The sequence below is a fragment of the Anser anser genome (genome assembly GCF_964211835.1).
Source record: "Anser anser genome assembly, chromosome: 2".
NCBI lineage: Eukaryota > Metazoa > Chordata > Aves > Anseriformes > Anatidae > Anser > Anser anser.
In genome coordinates, this window is record NC_139721.1 from 121,163,656 (window position 1) to 121,182,890 (window position 19,235).

General features: G+C 35.3%; 1 protein-coding gene across 10 annotated transcripts in view; it reads left to right on the plus strand.

The window, feature by feature from the left end:
* Nucleotides 1–19,235, plus strand: part of NEK10 (NIMA related kinase 10) — a 106,009-nt gene that overhangs the window by 61,481 nt on the left and 25,293 nt on the right. For 9 of the 10 annotated variants that reach the window (XR_014580432.1, XR_014580434.1, XR_014580435.1 and 6 more), the window contains 4 exons: nt 4,061–4,244; nt 4,333–4,419; nt 12,556–12,604; nt 14,935–14,972. Coding sequence is in view for 2 of the 10 variants with exons in the window: in XM_083825920.1 (XP_083682046.1) it covers nt 4,061–4,244; nt 4,333–4,419; nt 12,556–12,604; nt 14,935–14,972 (358 nt within the window). In the remaining 8 variants the exon portion in view is untranslated. The remainder of the gene's footprint in view (nt 1–4,060; nt 4,245–4,332; nt 4,420–12,555; nt 12,605–14,934; nt 14,973–19,235) is intronic. The other variant, XR_014580433.1, reaches the window with a different exon arrangement.

A 19,235-nucleotide genomic window follows, 5' to 3' on the forward strand; every position in this document is an offset into this window, starting at 1 on the left:
CCTGCAGGCTATAATAATTCTTGCGATTAAAAGCTGCCATCGATTTCCTCAGTTTTTTAGGAAAGAGGACAGGCTCACAGCTATGTGAAAGGCAAAGAAGGACAAAATGATGTAACCCTTTTTACCAAGTCATCTACCCCCACATCCAAATTCAGTTTTGCACTGTTGGCAATTTGATCCTGCTAATAAGTGCATTGATAGTTTCTAAGCATCACTACATGCATTACAAAGTTACTTAATTAGCAATTCAATTTTAATTCATCTATTTTTCTTGTTAACTCAGACACAGAAACAAAAATGGGAGCAATGTTCATTTTAATTTCCTTTTTCTGAGTAGCTGGATATGTCTTTTACTTGTTCAATTCAGACAATCGATGCATAAAGATTTTTCTTAAAAAAGCTATCTATGAAGGTGGTAGGTGTTTTTTATATTGGCTGAAGCAAATAGAGTATTTGATTATACATCACTAGAATGCAACAGGGTATTAGTGTTGCAGCAATATAGTCCAATCATTATATTAAGTTAAAATACTCTATTAATAGAAAAAAAAAAAAGTGTGATAGTTCCAGTATGTGCACCACTGCGTACAATTCCCATTGCTTTGAAAATAAGTGAGGACTCAGGAATGTCATGGAAGTTTAGCATTCCACAAGCTGTTTTTTTCATCCATCTTTCACTCCGTTGATTTTGTTCTGACAGTTCTCTGTTTTGGAATTTAAGTAGCAGGTACTGGAATTAAAGTTTAAATGCTAGAAGTTACTGCTTTTAAGGGCAAACCCATAATACATTTAATTTCACTTCAATTATTATTGTGTCAAAGTGCTTCAATACAATCACAGAAATAAGGCAAGAAGAGTTGTCAGAAATTCTTGTTTCCAAGAATCTCCGAGCCTCAGAGCTGCGTGTCACTCCTGACTGGTATTTGACCATTCATTCATAAAAATGTTTAGCGATAGAAACATCTCTATGTCTCTATCCCATGGTAGGGAACAGTTTGGAAACAGCAGAAGTGTAGAAACAGAAACTGTCTTTACTTTCAGTGATTGAGTGTCTGAGTCAGTCTTTTATGCCTTACAAAGGTGATGTGTGGAGCACTATGAGGAGTCCTGAAGCACTATCAGAAGGTAATTGGAAAACCTGTGCATACCTGTAGCACAGTACAATGTGCTGTGTACTTTATCTGCAGTTTGTCTGATATTTTCTTCAGAAAATGCTGGTCTCACATTGTATGCTTGACAGAATAGATGTGTTATGTATGTCTTGTTTCCAGGAAATATACATGCGCGTATATGGCATGTATACAACACCTGAAATTGTCAGATCCACTCTTAACTGTTATATAATTGCTCTGAGAGCAGTAAATCCAGCATGTCTTCAGAACATTAGATTTGTAGAGCACGTTCAAACTTGTTACGTAGAGTATGAATACTTCTCTCTGCAGGACCCTAAGTAGATGCAGTGGTTAAGTCCCTCCTTTGTGCTTTGTGGTCTTAAATTCCAACCTAAATTTTACTCGTTGCACCTTAAGCTGCTTACTTTTTGTCCTCTCCACAGTGGAAATATGTGGGACTTAATTCTTACCTCTTATATCTCTCCTCTGTCATTATTTTAATTTGGACTGAATAATCAAATTCCATCAGTCTTTGTTAGTCATTTCTTCTAGACCTCTGATTATCCTCACATCTCTCCTTTGAGTGCTCTACACTTTTTTAAAGTGTAGTCAAAACTGGATTTAGTTACTCCAACTGAGAATCTTATTGGTACTGAGAAGAAAGATTACACAGCTCTTAGAGATGATTTTCCTCTTCTCATTTCACAGTATATTTACTTTTTCTTAGCAGCATGCTATTGTTCAGTCATGCTCTATTTCTGATCTACCAAAGTCCCCAAACCTTTTCCTGTAGAGATGCTGTCTTACTAGTCCTTCCCCAAGTCCGTATGCTTGTACAGTTGTTTGTACTCATAGAGCTTTGCATTTTCCCTCTGTTTTTTTTTTTTCCCCCAGTTTCTACAGTTTCTCAAACCTGTATTCAAAATCTGTCACTTGCATTGACAGAACTTTGTGTATGGTGTGTATGCTGTAATGTGACATATATGCATATATTGCAGCCTATGCATGTTTAATAGACATTGCATCTATCCCATTATGCAAATTATCATTGGAATTCAGTGACTGTATTGAGCATTTTTGGACCAAGGTCAAAAAGGATCCAGAAAAATTGTGCTCACTACCCATTTTCAGTATAACAAACCCTCAAAGTAGTGACCAAGTTGAGCACAATTTTTCTTGTCTGTTGTACAACCAGCTGTATTATTATGGTTTTCTCTCGCTCACGCTTCCCTCGCTTTCCTGTAAAATATCATGAAAAACATTGTCAAAAGCCTTACAACATTACAGCAACATTGCAAATAACATATACTTCTTGTTGCCGGTGCACAAGAGCTGTTACCCTATTACAGAAAGAAGTAAGTTAAAATATGGTGGTTTTGATCTTTTTTTTTTTTCTTTCCCTTAGCTCATCATGATTTACAGATTATTGTTAACAATTTGTCGTTTGAGTGTGTAGTTCGGCATTAACAACATTTGATCCTTCTCTCCCTTTAGTCTGCTTTCTTTGTCATACAATAGGAAAGCTATCTCTCTTCAGTAATTGTGCACTGCCTGTTTGGTGCACAGAAAGCATGTCCATCTGCCATGACTAGACTGCTCTAAGTGAGCTTTAGAGTCACCCTTAGAGGCTGCCATACTGTGCTATGCTGCGGTAACTGCTATTGTGGCACCTCAGACATAAGTCCAGTGCTGAAATATAAAATTATTTTCCCAACAGAATTTAAAGTGAAAATCCTGATGAGCCATCTTTTACAAGTTAAGTTATAGTGTTGGGAATAGAACAAAAGATAGGGAAATAATTGAAGCAGACCATTACACAGGCAATGGTATAGTCAGTGCTCAGGGATGCATGAGTAAGGGTTAAGGAGAAAGGGTTTTCAGACTGTACCAATTCTGCTGTGTCCCAGTAAGGTCAAAATTCTCCATGAGAAAGACTGGGGAAGAACATTGTCTTAGATAAAGGCCGAATGGCCTTTAACACGTGGTAAGAATAAAATGATTTAGAAATGTATTATTATTATCTCCTGACATTACCTTAGTATTAAAGATAATAATTAGTTTAATCTGATCTGTTTATATGATTTATCCCCTGTTCTTTATCACACTTTGCTCTGAAAAATGTAAAACAAAAACTTGAATTTATTTAAGCACAACAGCAGCAGTATGAGAGGACTTGGAACAATATAGAAAAAGATCATAAAAACAGTCTGATTTCAAAAATCGTTGCATTAGAATAGAAGCAATAACAGGGATCAAGTATCTCTGTTCTTTCCGGAAAGGCTATAAACAAAGACAACAGCAGAGGTAGAATTTTATATTCATTAAAGAACCCCTTGCTAGAGGCAAGATTCAGCACTTAAATGTGACAGGTAAATAATTTATATTCCATGTTTTGATTTTCTTGGCTGTGCTTTGGTAATGCCAATCAGCATTTGGTCAGTTCAGCCTTGGCAAGTCTCTTTGGCATCTCATCACATCAAGTTCGCTTGGTATTTTACTACCATCTTGACTGTTGTGCAGGTTTTGTGCTGTCCAGAAGTCACCTTCTTAATATTATGTAAGATGGAAGAGAATAAATCTCCCACTGCTTGTATGTGGGATTCATACTGTCCTTGTCCAACCATTTATTTTTATGTTGTTCAGTTTCTTCATGGTCTGACATTTTTTTCAAATTTTTCTTTTTAGTGCTTGTTATGAAAAGACCTTCATCAAAAACAAAGATGCTTTTTATGTAAAGGCTCAAAATAATTAGGCTATATTAAGAATTTCACAAGTTTTGCAAAATCAATGGCTGAACCTGGCACTATCTAGTCCTGGACTAACAGCTATGTGGGAACTAAATGTACATTTTTATGTGTGTGTGGATACACAAGTGACTCTTTCACATTTTCTAATGGATGTTATATAGGGACGGTATGTAACATTTCCTTTTTGCTCTTTGTTGTCAGAAGCATTATGAGAAGTTGAGTCTTCTTAGCAGCACCAGTGGAACACCTAGTTGCAAAACTGAATTTTCAGAAAACATTGACATCCCAGCTGAAAGTTTTCAATCTGCATGTGGAAAAGATGAGGAAAGAACATATGAAGAAATCCTGATAGAGAACAACAGCACTTTAGAAAACTCTGAGAAAGGTATTAATTAGCAAAAGAAAAATCATGAGTTCTATTATGCTGCTCAGAGGTGGGTTAAAAGTTGCTTTCCTTTCATTTTTATGTGCAGATATGTTCTCAGAATTAGATGATGAGCGGGATGGATTGGACAATTCAAGTAGCTCCAGTCCAAGTCATTTGAAAGAATCTGCTTTTGGTAAGATCCCTTAAGAAGGAAGGGGTACAGTACTTTCTAACAGTTAAGTTGCCATGTATTCTAAAATAGTTGGGTATTTCATGATTCATTGCAAGTTCACCATCTGTTGTGGGTCCTAAGTAATACAAAATTAAAATAGCTGTGCCTCTGTGGCACCCATTTCCAGGATAATATATTTTCTGTCACATTTTCTTTATGTAGCTCATCCCTGTATGTTCAAGGAATGGCTATGGAAACTGGAATATTACTGAGCAACCTGACAAAGAAGGTGATTTTAGATTTGAGCATAAGGTAACTAAAGTTGATAAGAAACAGAAGGCAGACAGCATGAAAACTTTTGTCTCAGTAACAGGAATTACATGCATATGAATAAATGGAGTGCAGTGTTAGAGGGCGTAAAAAAGAAAGTTGGAAGAGGCAAGCATTAGCTGTGTAGGTGAGTTCATTGAAAGGAATTGCAGGAATGCTTAATAACTAAATTCAAATTAGGGAGGGTTTATATGACAAAACACAGCAATCATTCTGCCTTTAGTTATTTATGGCAATCAGTTAGGAAGGCATCAGCTATGTTGGGTGTTAAGTAATAGTTTTTGTATTATATTCAAATATGAAAAGAAAAAAAGAAAAAAGATGTGACATCAGTAATCACTGTAGGCTGCCTGCTAAAATATGATCTATGGTGATCTAAGTATTAAATGGGATGGGACTCTGATCACATTAGAGGAAAATTAAAGAACATTTTATACTAGAAAAAGAGTAATATTAGAACTAAAGAAATGCAAGATTTTTGTTCATACTATGAAGTTCTGGCAGAAAATCTCTTTATCTTTCAAAATGTCCTTTTTAAATGTGAAGGTAATAAGATTAACAAATTTTACTGGTGCAAAGTTCCAGGCTTCAAAACCATAAGGTAATATTACTTAATCTGTTTGTAGTGCTACTTGCTAGCTAGATTTCCTTCAGATTTTGTTGCAGGTAGTGTAAAGCATGACTGCTATTAATTGAACTGTCTAGCCATTAGTGTAGAGCAACTAACTGATTTGATAATTCTGCTTATAATCTATTAACATAATTTGCTATTTATAATTGGATAGCCTGCCATTCTATAGACTGGATGACCTGTGGCAGCCAGCCTTGAGTCATTGTACACTTTCAGTCATTGTACACTTTTTTTCAATGACCAGCCAGTCATTGTACACTCTGCTCCCAGCAAATACATTTTAACTGATGTATAGGAACATCAAGATTACTTTCTCAAAAAAATAATAATGTGGTCATACATTCTTAGATCATCTGTTTGATGTTGAAGTTAGTATTCTGGATCAGTTGTAATAAATGCCAGCAGATCTTTTTTCTTTTCATGGAAAAAGAAAAGATAACTTCTTGAAAAATTATTATAAATTCCAGATATTTGGGTATTGCTTGTATTATGCTCCATTCATTGCTAATAAATGTCTAACAGTGTATTAATAATCAGCTATGGTTTTGTCAAGCACATCAGCATTGCAGGGAAAAATGTGACCAACCTTTATCTAGCTAATTTGGAAACTGCTGCCATGAAAAAGAGAATTTAAATTACAGGTGTATTGACTGGGGCTTTGACAGGGGCTGTCTTATGCTGCCATCATATCAATTTCAGAGAAAACAATCTGTAAATATGGAAAAATATCCCTCTAATTTAAAACTGGGTAATAATTTGTAAAAAGATGTCGTGTGCTGTGTTACTCAGCGGTGCAGAAGCTGATACGCAGGTGAGTGTGAGTATAACAGTGGTTTGCTTTTTTTAAGTCCACTAGTTGCAACAAATTTTTAATAATTTTACATAACCTGTGCTTTTTAATTATGCTTTAAAAAAAGGACTGTTGTTCTTAGTCTAGACAATGTAGTTCCACAACACCAATTTCTTTAGCAATTCCTATGATTGCCAAATGCAGGATATATAGATTCTGGAGTAGTGGTTTCATGCTCCTTGAAATGATTAATTCTACAGGATCAGATTATGCACATTTCAGATGCATAGAGGGAGTAGTGGAAGATGTAATCTTTTTTTCCCCTGAATCTTTATAATTTGAAATGATAGAGATGGACAGAGGATAAGGACACAGTCAAAAAGCAATGCACAGTGGTAGGATGATAGCAGCTTATTTGCATTTTTCTTATTTTAAAATTAAGAAGGTTCCCAGCTACACCTTAGCTTAGTCATATATATATATTTTTAATTTGTTTTTATTTACAGTGCAAATATACCTGCATTTCTGCTGGTAAAACCAAATAGCAGGTGATCTCTCTTACTGCATAGTAGTTCAGAAAAGCTAGATGTCAGTTGGGTGAATGACAATTTAAATGTTTACTCTATCTCTGGGAAACTTTTTGGAAAATATTTTTTTGTTTCCTTGAATCATGTTTACTTACACTGCAGCCAGAACAATGTAGTATCATAAATAATGCTTCTAAAAGGCAGTAAAGACTAGCAGCATATTTTGCAGACTATCAGAAACCCTGTTTTTTATATACTTGCCCTCTGACCTTCTTCATAACTAAAAGGTAAATACACAATAGGTCCATTTCAGAATTGCTCAGCTCCTAGCTTTTCATGAGGCAAAGAAGACTTAATGTCCTGTCATTCTGCTGGATCTTGCTCATGAGTTTTTCTATTACCTCATACTGTAGTATCTGTGTCCAGTATTTGGAGGAATCTCTGATATTACATGACTTGTGACCAGTAAGCAAAGAAGCTGACATTCAGGACTCCCTTTTCTTGCCAAAATTTCTGTAATGTAATTGTAATGTAATAGTATTCAGAGTAACTATATAGGGTAGAGACAACAGATCTGCCAGAATATTACAGTGAAGTAACTCTAGAAAGGCCTTCTATGTCTGTCTTCGAACTTTTAGAAAAACAACTTGTTTACAAATTGACAGAACGTGAGTCTTGTGCAGGTAATGCCCAAAGCAGTCAAAAGTATGAAGTGCAATAACTGGGAATTTATAAAACTAGGATACTTTCAATAAATGAACTCCGCACGTGTGGTGCTTTTACTTGGGTGAGCAGCCAAGTTGCACCATGGCCACTCTCTCACTCCCCCTCCTCAAAGGGAAGGGGGAGAAAATATGACACAAAGGGCTCAAGGTTTGAGGTAAAGGGGGAGATCGCTCAACAATTAACGTGATGGGCAAAACAGACTCAGAGTAGGGAGATAATAAGATTTATTGCCTATTACTAACAAGCTAGAGAAGTGAGAAACAGAGGAAAGAAACCAAAAATGCCTTTCCCCCATTTGCCCTCTTCCACCTCCTCCCCCTGCGCAGTGCAGGGGAACAGGGGATTGGGGCTGCAGTCAGTCCCTAACACTTCGTCTCCGCCACTCCTTCTCAGTCACTCTCTTCCTCTGCTCCACGTGGGGTCTCTCCCATGGGATGCCGTCCTTCCCAAACTGATCCTGCGTGGGCTTCCCGCAGGCAGCAGCTCTTCAAGAACTGCTCCAGATATGGGTCCGTACCATGGGGTCCATCCGTCAGGAGCAAACTGCTCCAGCCTGGGTCCCCCATGGGCAGCAGCTCCTGCCAGGTCACCTGCTCCCGCATGGGCTCCTCTCCACAGGCTGCAGGTCCGGCCTGAGGCCTGCTCTGGTGGGGGTCCTCCACAGGCCACAGCCTCCGTCAGTGCAGGTCCACCTGCTCCACCGTGGTCTCCTCCACAGGCTGCTGTGTGGAACCTTGTTCCACCGTGGCACTCCATGGGCTGCAGGGGGACAGCCTGCTTCACCATGGTCCTCACCACAGGCCACAGGGGACTTCTGCTCCGGTGCCTGAAGCACCTCTCCCCCTCCTTCTTCACTGACCTTGTCGCCTGCAGGGCTGTTTCTCACTCCTTTCTCTCTCCCAGCTGCTGTGTAGCAGCAGTTTTTTTTTTTTTTTTTTTTTTTTTTTTTTTTTTTTTTCCCTTTCTTAAATATGTTCTCACAGAGGTAAAAACAACATGGCTTATTGGCTCGGCTCTGGCCAGCAGCGGGGCCTTTATCTAACATGGGGCACCTTCTAGATCCTTCTCACAGAAGCCACCCCTATGGCCCCCTGCTACCAAAACCTTGCCACGTAAACCCACTACAGCCATGTTGTACGTAGCAAATAATGGGACTCTGAGTCAGGGTCATCACTTAGCTCCAAATTTATCTGGTTTTGAGAGCAACAGCAAACGTACTAGGAAATATCCATTCGGTAACGGCACCTGCTGTCTGGAGCTAGTAGTTTCATTCAAAATTTGGGCTTTGGGCAAAATTTGCAGGCAGCTACCTTGTGTCTTGCAAGTTCTATGATCACAGAGCTTTTTCTTATTATTCAGAGTGGTTGTACTTGGTGTTGGATTTGATGATTTTAGAAGATACTGCTTCTTCAAGACATTACCCCCAAGACTCAGCCTAAGATACTCTTGCATCTTCTGTACATGGTTCTTTAGGTTGTATCGAGAAAGCTTCAAGAATTTAGTTGAAAATGATTATAACATTGAGAAACTCAGAATTTGCACAATGAGCTGTCTGTGGAGAGCTTCAGAGATCTTAGTGTTTTGTAGGTTTGTTTTTCCCAATTTGCCTTTGTCCAGGGTTCAGATTTCTCTTGAGACCTTAATCTAATGTCTGTGATTTTTTAAGATATCAACTAGATTAAAATCTGCCAAGACCTGTTTTTCCTGTGTGGTGCTTGGGATAAGCTTAAAGTATGTTTATAGCAACTTCTGTTTGTGTACATGTAGTCACTGCTAGTAAACTTATGCTGTTTGATCTGCAAACCAGATTAATGTTGCTAAGGATATTCATGCCAGCGTACAGTGATTTAAAGGGCAGTTTACTAGGAGTATTTCATATAAATAAAGGTAATTTGACAGGTAATTCATCCTGACAAGATTATTAAGCTGTCATTCAAAAAAAAAAAAAAAAAAAGCCACTTTCTTTACTTCCATTTCATTCAGGGAGATAGACTGAAGTTGTCTGTTAATGTGAAATCTTGATTCAGTTTTGGTATCACCTTGACTAAACTTGAAAGAGTTTTCAGAGTTTTATTTATTTATAGATACCTGTGAAGTGAAAGCTAAAGTGAAACTTTCTATCCTTCTAGGTTTTTCTGAACTTGTATTACGTTGTAAGCTGTTTTCTTGAAATCATGTGGTTAGATGCCTGCAACAGAAAAACACTAAACTGTGTATTAGAATGTATCTGTATGATTTGCACTGATACCAATGAATGCTATGATGTTAAACTCTTAGAAGTTACTTTAATTACATCAGCTATTAAAGGCTAGAGTAGCAGTGAGAAAAAATCTTGATATCTCACTTGATTTATTTTTAAAAATCATCAAGGAATCTTCATAGAGCTATTCAGAATAGTGAGCCTTATGCTAATCAAAATCTTTGAATTTTGTACGTCTTTCACATTCCAACAAAGGTGGGCACAAAACAGGAAAGACAGAGCATTTATGTTTCATTTTCCATGAGATCATCTTCAACTTAAGAAATTCCCTCTTGCAAGACATTTGAACACAACATACATTGCCTTGCTCTTCCCATTCATAGTAGAGGAGTAACAATGGTAAAAGGAAATATTATCCAGCTAAAACCCTGGTCTGAACATCAGGATCTACTATGTGCTTCATGACTTCTGCCAGTTAACTTTCCTAAACATTTGTGTAGTTTCTTACTCCCTGTCTGGCTTAGAGTGCTTAAAGTAACTCTTACAAAAAAGGCTATTACTAGAGCCATTAGTGTTTGATAGGTGCAGGTATACACACATGAATATGCATTATAATGGTTTTTAGATGTCTGAGTCTCCTTGTTGAAGAAATTATTCGGATGCATTTTCATAGTATCTAATATAGAGACTCTCGCCATTGTAGTTGCTCAGTGGGTTTCTAACATAATAACAAGCTATAAAAATGTGGCTGAAGGGTGTTGGCTGTTGTTTAGTGATGTTCTGCAACATGTTTTTTTTTTTTTTAATTTCTTTTCACTTTAACAGTAATAAGTATTTTCCTAATTTTAGCATATGAATCAGTAAATATTATATCTCTGCCATGTACAATGAGTGGTGATACAGACTCTTTGGTGTGAAATACCATGCACTTGCAAATACACTCATAAGCTGTCAGATTTGCAAGTCAAATGTGGTGAGTCATCTAACTGATCAAGAACTTTTGGATATGAGCTCTTTACTGATAGAGAGACTGTTTCTTTGAAACAGCCAAAGGGTGTAGTATTTCAGATCCAATTTAGCATATAAATTATTGTAAAGGGGAGCTGTTTTTAAAATTCCAGGAAACAGCTGTGTTCAGTCTTAGTTTTCTAGCCAGGTATCTTCTGTTACAGATTTTCTCCCATAAATATTACATAAATATATTATATTTTGGGTTTATAGCAGAGTGCCTGAGACTGTAACTCAAAATCCTTATCCGAAGCAGCATGGTTCAGGTTTGGTCAGAGCTTCTACTTTTGTCTATTTATTATTGTGTCTGCAGCATACACAGGTAAAATATCTATTCCATGAATAGGTGCAATCATAACTTTTCTTTTCAAAAGGCCTTGCTTGCTCACTAGGCAGTGGACACTGCATTTTCCTATCTGTTTTTAAAAATCAATTGAAATATCTTTGCATCTTTAAGGGACTGGTTTGTTTGCATCAACTGCTCTTACAAAACCTACTTTTGGGCTAACTACTACAGAGTTTCAAAGTCTGTTTTGCTAAACAGAACATTAGCAAGAAATAAAATACTGTTTCATTTTTTTTCTTTCTTTCTATCTGTCTGTGTGTCTTCCTTTTAAGCAGACAGGTTTGGCCAAAATAAAAGATACGTAATTTAGGGGGAGTTTAAAGTGAATTGTGTGTGACAGATGCCAGCCTCCTCCAAGTTTTTTTTTTTTTTAAATTCATGTCAGAGGATCTGAGAAAAATAGGAAAAATAGAGGCACTGTATTTCAGAGCACAACTGAAAGTATGTTTGAAAACAAGGAAAAAATTTAAGATTCTCAGAAATGTGTTTGTTCTCTGAAAGTCCTCTGCTGTTGCTCTAGAACTAATATAACTACAGTAGTAATACCAACAGCAGGAAAGCTAGTGTAAGATTATGTAATCTTTATTTTATTAGCTAGTATTTGAGTGACTAGGTGCTTCTGTTCTTGTTTTATGATAATGTTTGTGATGTTACTAGTGTGGAAAATAATCTTATGTATGCAAGGATATGGGGTTTTGTATCAAAAATCAATGATTGTATGGGAAAAATGAATTTCCTTATTTTACTAGTTAGATGAAATATCTACGGTTAGATGAAATATCTTCTGATTTAGGCATATGTTTATTCCTTTCCTTTCAAAAAGCATGCATAAGAGAGAGCGGTCTCATGTCAAAATCAGCATGAAAGGAATGGTTTTGTAGGAATGTTTTAAGACTAGTGCTTAAGATGTCTGCTTAAGACAAATGCTTGTATTAAGACAATGTTTTCCAAGTACTTAAAAAATAAATAACATCAAATACTACTCTTTCCGATTCATATTTTTTTTTTGGCACTAGGCAATACATGATAAAAGTTTGGTTTCAGTTTTATTGCTGATTGGATGTTTGACCAATTACTGGTCATATACCTGTCTTCGAGGTCTTAAAATCAGTAGGATTATTAAAGAGGTAAGGTATTAGATATGTAATAGATTGCAAAGTTAGCTGATAGAATGGTGCCAATAAAACTTTGGTAGAACAGGGTTTAGACAACCTGTCAAAGGTCCTCTGAGAAAGCGTGTAAATATTCTAGCTTCTTATTCAGACTAGAGATGTTGTGGCTACAGTGGTAGCAGTAACTGAGGTAGTTATTTAATGCTAATCCAGATACATCTTCTATGGGCATACAGTCAGCATGTTGTATGTTTCTGTGAAATTCTGAAACTATTTAATAAAATGCTGTGCAGGGCTGAGACTAAATTGCAAGTGCATTTTTGACACACCAAACAGCAACTCCATATTCAAATGTGGATTTAGAGTTTATTTACCATTTCTGTTTAAAAGCTATTTTGACACCATATCAGGGAAATAGAAAGTATTATTATGTATATGTATATATATTTATTTTAATGCAGAGATAATATTTATGCATTTGTTTCAGGTATAATTAAACGAAGTCTCAGTGCTTCTGAAAGACAACCTCAGATTAGGTAGGTATAATTTATGATTTTAATATGGATTATATAATTGACCATCGTTATGATCCTTATTAGTCAGTCATTTCACAACAGAACACCTGCACGATTTACCTCCATGAAACATTTCCTTACCGTTACAACTTCATTTTGTCTCAGCCAATGACAATCAGTCTGCCTGAAGATATTATTTGAGGATGTTTGCACACACAAGCTTTACGTGAATAATTTAAGGACTAGCAGTAAACTGATAAATTTAAAAGTGAACCTTGCTGCATCAGCTTAAACTGACATAAGTTGGTTAGACAAATTCTGGTTGTGCATTTTTAAGCAGCTATTTTTCCACAGAAAAATGTGCTTGCATGTTTGATGGTGTAGAGTAATATCATGACCCTTTGAACACTTCTAGACCTTCTGTATAAACTTAGATATCTATTTCTGGAATTTTGGAGTGCTGCTCATTGTCTCCAAAACATAAATGAAACAAACCAAAAAATATAGCATGTTTTCCCCTATTCTTCTTCTAAAAGTCTTTCATTTTTTTCTGTAATTAGTTAAGAAATGCCTCAAATGCATTCTTGACCAAACATTATTTTTTCTAATGTCTTTGACACTGCTTCTACTCATAGATTGTTCTTTATAGCTTCATTCCTGCTTTTCTTTCACATGTGAAAAAAGCCAAAAATGACTTGTCTTCATCTACCTTCTGATTTTTTCCCCTTACCTTTAACTTAATTAGGTAAGCATTTATAATAGTGGCATTGATTCCTCTCCTGTTTCATTAGTCCCTGTTTGATTCAGCTTTTATTTAAAGAGTATTACTGAAACAGCTCTTACTAAGCTGTTTTAGTGACATCTTCCAAATCACAGTCCCTCAATTTCCTTGACCTGCAATTTATCATTGGCACTATCTTCATCTTCTTGAAATCATGTTTTTCTGACTCCCTCCTTTTCTAATTCTCCTATCTTTTGAAACTGTTCTTAAGTTGAAACTATTATTTCAAGAAGGTTGCATGTGGCTTTATCACATAATCACATCTTTTTTTTCTTCTGCATCTTGTCTTTTCATGTACTTATTCATCTACCTACAAAATCATGCTGTAAATCATGAACTTAGTATGATTAGCAAGATAGTACATCAGATGTTTTTCCTTCAGTCTATACTAAATTTTTGCTCATCTCTCTAAGATCTCTTCATGGCCATGCAGCCATATAGTTGAGTTCTATATAACTACAAGGAAACTTGTAATTGTCCATACCTCTACTTCTGCCCATCCTGTCCAATACCTTGGGATCTGAGCACCTGCTTTAACTTGCACATCTCTCAAAGTTGCATTCAGAATATGTCTAACTGTTCTGCCTGTCATCTCTAAGATTAACCATTCCTATTGATCACTCTGTTAAATCTCCTGCTTGAGTTCATAGCAGGAAAATCACCTGAAATACCCATTTAAGACAGTAAAATATATCCTCTTCCTAACTGTCATGCAAGCAACATCACTGGTTTTGATGCATGCTTTCTAGTCACTCAAATGCCCATTCAGAACACTGCTGCAAGGAACATTTCTATAGCCTTACCTTCAACCTGGCTGTTGTCTGTGTGTACGCTTTCACCAGTGCATTGTCTGTCACTTCAGAAACAGTCCTTTATTATCGCTTTCAAAGTTGTTCTTAGCATATCACCATCCTGTCTGTCACTTATTGCTCACTAGCTTTCCAGCTTTAGCCCCTGCTGAAGTCAGTAATGGCAGACTCCTAATGGTTGAATGCTGAAGCAAGCACCTTTGTTTTTAATCCCTCTCTGCCCCTCACATAAACATTAGCAAAACTATCTTCTTATCCTTCTTCATAACTTCTCATTGAAACTCTCATTTTCTTTACTGCTTAAAAAGTAAGTAAAAATTATTACCAGGATAGAGTTGTTGAGGCTGCTGTCCATCAGGACATCATATTTGTTCTTTCAGTTCACCATTTGTCTGTATCCATTTGTTGTTGCTTATCTCTGCTGATGAAATCTTCAGGCTAGGACAGTGTTTGTATTAAGTATAGCTAACACTGAAACATAAAGGATTATATTTCTTGCATTGAGATATTGTTCTACTAATGATCTAATAATATTCTTTTATTTTTTATGTTTACCATTTTGGACATGTAGAGTAAACCAGACTTATAAACACATAGTCATAAACTAGTGAATTGGGACAGACTTTGTTTAGAGGAAATGTGAAAAGGAGTCAGGGAATTCTAATATTTTCTCTACAGCGTCTGATGATGCCAAACATAACTAAAACTACTCTATTTTATTTTGTTTTGATTCATTTTATTTTGTTTTGCTTTAATAATAGAGATTGTATTGAAGGCCTGGGATCAAGACTGCGACCAGGTAACTTTGTGCCTGTGACAAAATCAAAGTTTAACTGAAATTAAACTTAATAGTTTCCAAGTTTTTAAACCGTATTTTCCTATTACATATACAATGTAGCCTCTTTTATTTCCTCATCTTTACTGCCTTTTGATCTGACCTTGTGAGTGCCTCTATTCATGTGCAAGGCCCGCATTAAGATAATTCACCAGTGGCAAGGTGGCAGTTTCATAGCCTTCCAGTTGCAGTTCTTTGCAATGTGAAAAATCATGGTATTATCTAATAAGTGTATTTTAAAATTATAGAAAGGCAGAGAATTGCATTCCAGATACAAATATGTTGTCTGATAAATCATGGAATTTTTTAAAAATATAAATTCCAATAGTAAATCAGTATGACTTCATTTTAATGTTCATTATCTTAGCTCTGCTTCTACTGAATGCAATGGGAATCACTCCTACAAAAGGAGTATTTCTTAGAGCCCTTGTAAATTATGAAGCATTTATACATGACTAATGAAACAAGTTTTGCATTGGTGATACTTTTCTCTCCTACTGAGAAGCTTCAGATATTGTAAGCTGCTAAGCTGTGACTTCAGAATACTTAATATTGTCTGAATTAAATAATAGTTGAAAGAAAAATATTTTGAGTAGTTGGAATATTGATCACCAAAAAACATGACTATGTGTGTATACTAACTTATTTCAGTGCTTTTTGATATAAAAGCTGCATTAGAAATTTTAATTATGCAGTACAAATAATATTTTTTCCTCAATTTTTCAAAAATTTTCAGGGCTATTTACTAATGAGTGCCATTATAATAGCAACACACACTTTAAACGAACTATCCAGCCATAATGCATCAGAGCTATAGTGATCTGCAGACAAACACATTAGCCTTTGCAAATAATTTTGGTCCTGTGGGTAATTTAAGCAGTTTTGATATCTTTTGTCAGTAATGTTTTATTCTTGAGAAAAACAATGTAATTTGTGTAAGGTCTAACCCGAGAAGAAAAGGGCACTTGATGGTGCCTTTTCTTCTGGAAGTAGACATATTTAAAATAAAATCTACTGTTATGTTAAATGGTTTGAAGAAAATTTATTGATTTATTGGGATCCTCCAAGGTACTTGAAGGTTTGCTGTTGTTATGCTCCTAAAAGTTTTGATCAAGTCCTCACTGACCTATTCACACACAACCTTTCATTGCTCAAATAATGTTAGTCCTATTTATTTGAAAACAATAACAAAACAACAACAGTAGAGTTGTCTGGAGTAAATGGATTTTATGGGAACTCCTGAAGTTCCTAGCTGAACTGGGGTCTCTAGCAGTCTTTGAAACACATAGACATTATATGTATTTTAAGTATCGAAACTGGTCCACCTAGACTGGTAAGTCGTATTGTTGTTGACGTACTAGAAAAGAGACAAAGCACTATACCCTGAATAACAGAGAAATCAATGGTAGGTCCTGATCAGTCTTTTCTGTTTATCATTCTAAGCATATTTTTCTTAAGGAAAAAAATAAAATAAACACCATCTAAGAGATGCAAAAGAAAGGAGACTGATTTATTTGCTTTTATTTTTTTAATAAAAGTCATTAACAACAAAGAAGTCAAATACCACAGGACAGGGACCAGTCAGAAAGGTAGTATGTTGAGGAAATAAAGTTTTAATCACTGTCCTAATAAAAACTGAAGAGGTTGTAATGGCAAGACCATGCTATTCGTTTTAGGATTTGATCTCTCAGTGTTGAAACGGTTGGTGGAGAGGTGATGATGAGATGAATAGAGCTAAACAGAAATTGTTCTTCTCATGGCACATCTTGTTTTAGATCATTATAGCATGGCTTCCACTGTCATCTTGAGCAGAAAGGCCAAGGTAAATTCTTCCTTAAGTAGCTCAAGTGAAAAGCTCTCTTTTTCTCATTGATTATTAAGAGGAGTCTTTGGGAAAAAATGTTAAACTGAATCCCTCTAACCTATCTGCCAAAAGGAATTGCCAAAAAAATATCTGACAATAGCAATGATGTCATTATCTTCCCAATCCTATCAGAAATATGTCTCTGTCATAGAGAATGACATTTTCTATATTTCTTTAGTTTCTGCTAGGTTGCAGCTCAGATCTGGTTAGTCCCTACACACTTCAGTCTGTGAATGTCTCTCTTTTATCTTTTGCTAAAGGGGTCAGCACAGAAATTCAACAGGAAAAAATGATAATAATTCAGTTGTGGGCTAAGTAATTTTAGTATTTGTAATTCCTTGCCCTTTCAGTGGAATTTTCATTCTTGTTACTAGATCACTTAAAAAAAAAAAAAAAAAAAAAAAAAAAGAGTTTAGGTGGATATAAATGTGTACATAAGACTGTGATCTTCAGGGTATTTCTGCATGAGAATTTTTTAGAATTTGGATTTAAATTAGCCTCTGCAACATAATTTATTGATATCTGGATTTAAGAGTGATACAGGGCTGCTGGCTGTTCAATACATGGACCTAAGCTTTTTCCTTAGTTTCCAAGACTAATACTCAACTTGGAAAGATAGTTTTGTTAACTAGAGCTCTTTAGTAAGACAGTAAGTGTTTTAGAGTGGCAATCTACTGATAAGCTTTTGCTTAATCTCTAGAAATGTTAGTGTGTATGACAAATATACAATTTAAAAACTATAATTAATGATTGATTTACCACATAAAAATTAAAGAACCTGTTTTGGTTTTGGCTCCATACTTTTTCTCAGCATGCGACACATGATAGAGGGGAGCACTAAATAAATAACAACCAAGGTGTTCAGTTTATTTTAATTGTTATATTTAAAATCTGATATTTTGTAAGTCTTCATTTTGAATTACAGGTAGTATCTATTTGTATGTCTTAATTCTGTTAAATGATCTAAAGCTTGATCAGCAGTATTCTTCTGCTGGTTCATATCACTGGAATTAATATTCTTCCATACAACATGCATCAATTATTATGCCTTTTTCGTTCACTAAGTAAATTCACAATGGTCTTTAACTAACAAAATATAGTGTACCTTCTAGGTGTAACTTCCATAAATCAGCACCGAGTTAATTGACTGTGCTTTGTAAATGTTAAATAATGCTCACTTTTTTTAGGTGGTCAAGTGAATTTGGTTTTGATTTTTATCAAGATGCCTATGGCTAGTATTTATCAAATATCTCATTGTATGTGTCAGGAAACAAATCACATGGATATTAGACCTTACTTTGCAGTAACATAGGGCAGTTTTGCTTCAGAAAAAGAGCACACAGTCTTTTAGTCACCAGAAGCTACACAAGAAAAAGAATGTATCTACAACAGACATGAGTATCTGTACCAAATCCTGGATAACAAAGTTCATATTGGATTTAATGGCAGTTTGTAACAAGTCCCAGATAAACTTTCACTTCTAACTTTACTTTTCAATTTTTGCTCCCAAGAACTAATTATTTTCACATTATTGATATATTTTTTTATCTGATTTTAACAAAGAGCAGTAAATTAAGAGGGGCATGAAATTTATTTTGTTGAAATAAAAGCGTAACTTTTCATGCATAACTTATTTTGCAGTGCTTTTGTGAATGAAAAGTATGCATTATGTACACAGATTTGCTTGACAGAGACCAGTAGTCTTGCTTTAGAGGAAGAGAAAGGTTTATACCTACTTACTATTTTCATGAAATGAGAAAAGAAAATTAATCTTTTTTCCTTCTTGTCATGATAATTAATTTACACTTATCTAAATAAAATCAACAATAATCCAATAAAAGTGATTTGAGGAAACCAATTTGAAGTACTGCAGTGTACTTAATTCTAAAGTCATATTTTTCCTTTGAATTCAAAACTAACTCTATTCTTTACTTTAGAGTTTATACTACAAAATGGATGATTTTTTTTAGAAAAGATCACATTTGGATACATAATTAAATAGTTAAGCAATTAGATATAAGCCTATGTGTGCACTGTTTGTGAATTAGTGTATTTATACCTATTGTGTGTGATGTTAAGTAATAGCTAAAGGAAATGTTCAGTTTTTTGGAAAAAGTACAGTTTTTTGGAATATCTGTTTCAGAAGAAAAATTAGAAACAACTTTTTTTTAGCAATCTTTTCTCAAAGAAGTTTCTCCACTTTCTTGATCTCTTCTTATTAATTGGGCAATGAGTATTTTCTCTTCTGATAGGTCTGGTAATAACTGGTAATGTTAATGCCTAGAAAAATTATAATGTCTGGAGATATATTGAGAGACAGAATACCTTCCAAACATGATAAAATATTGAAATTCTAAGTTTGA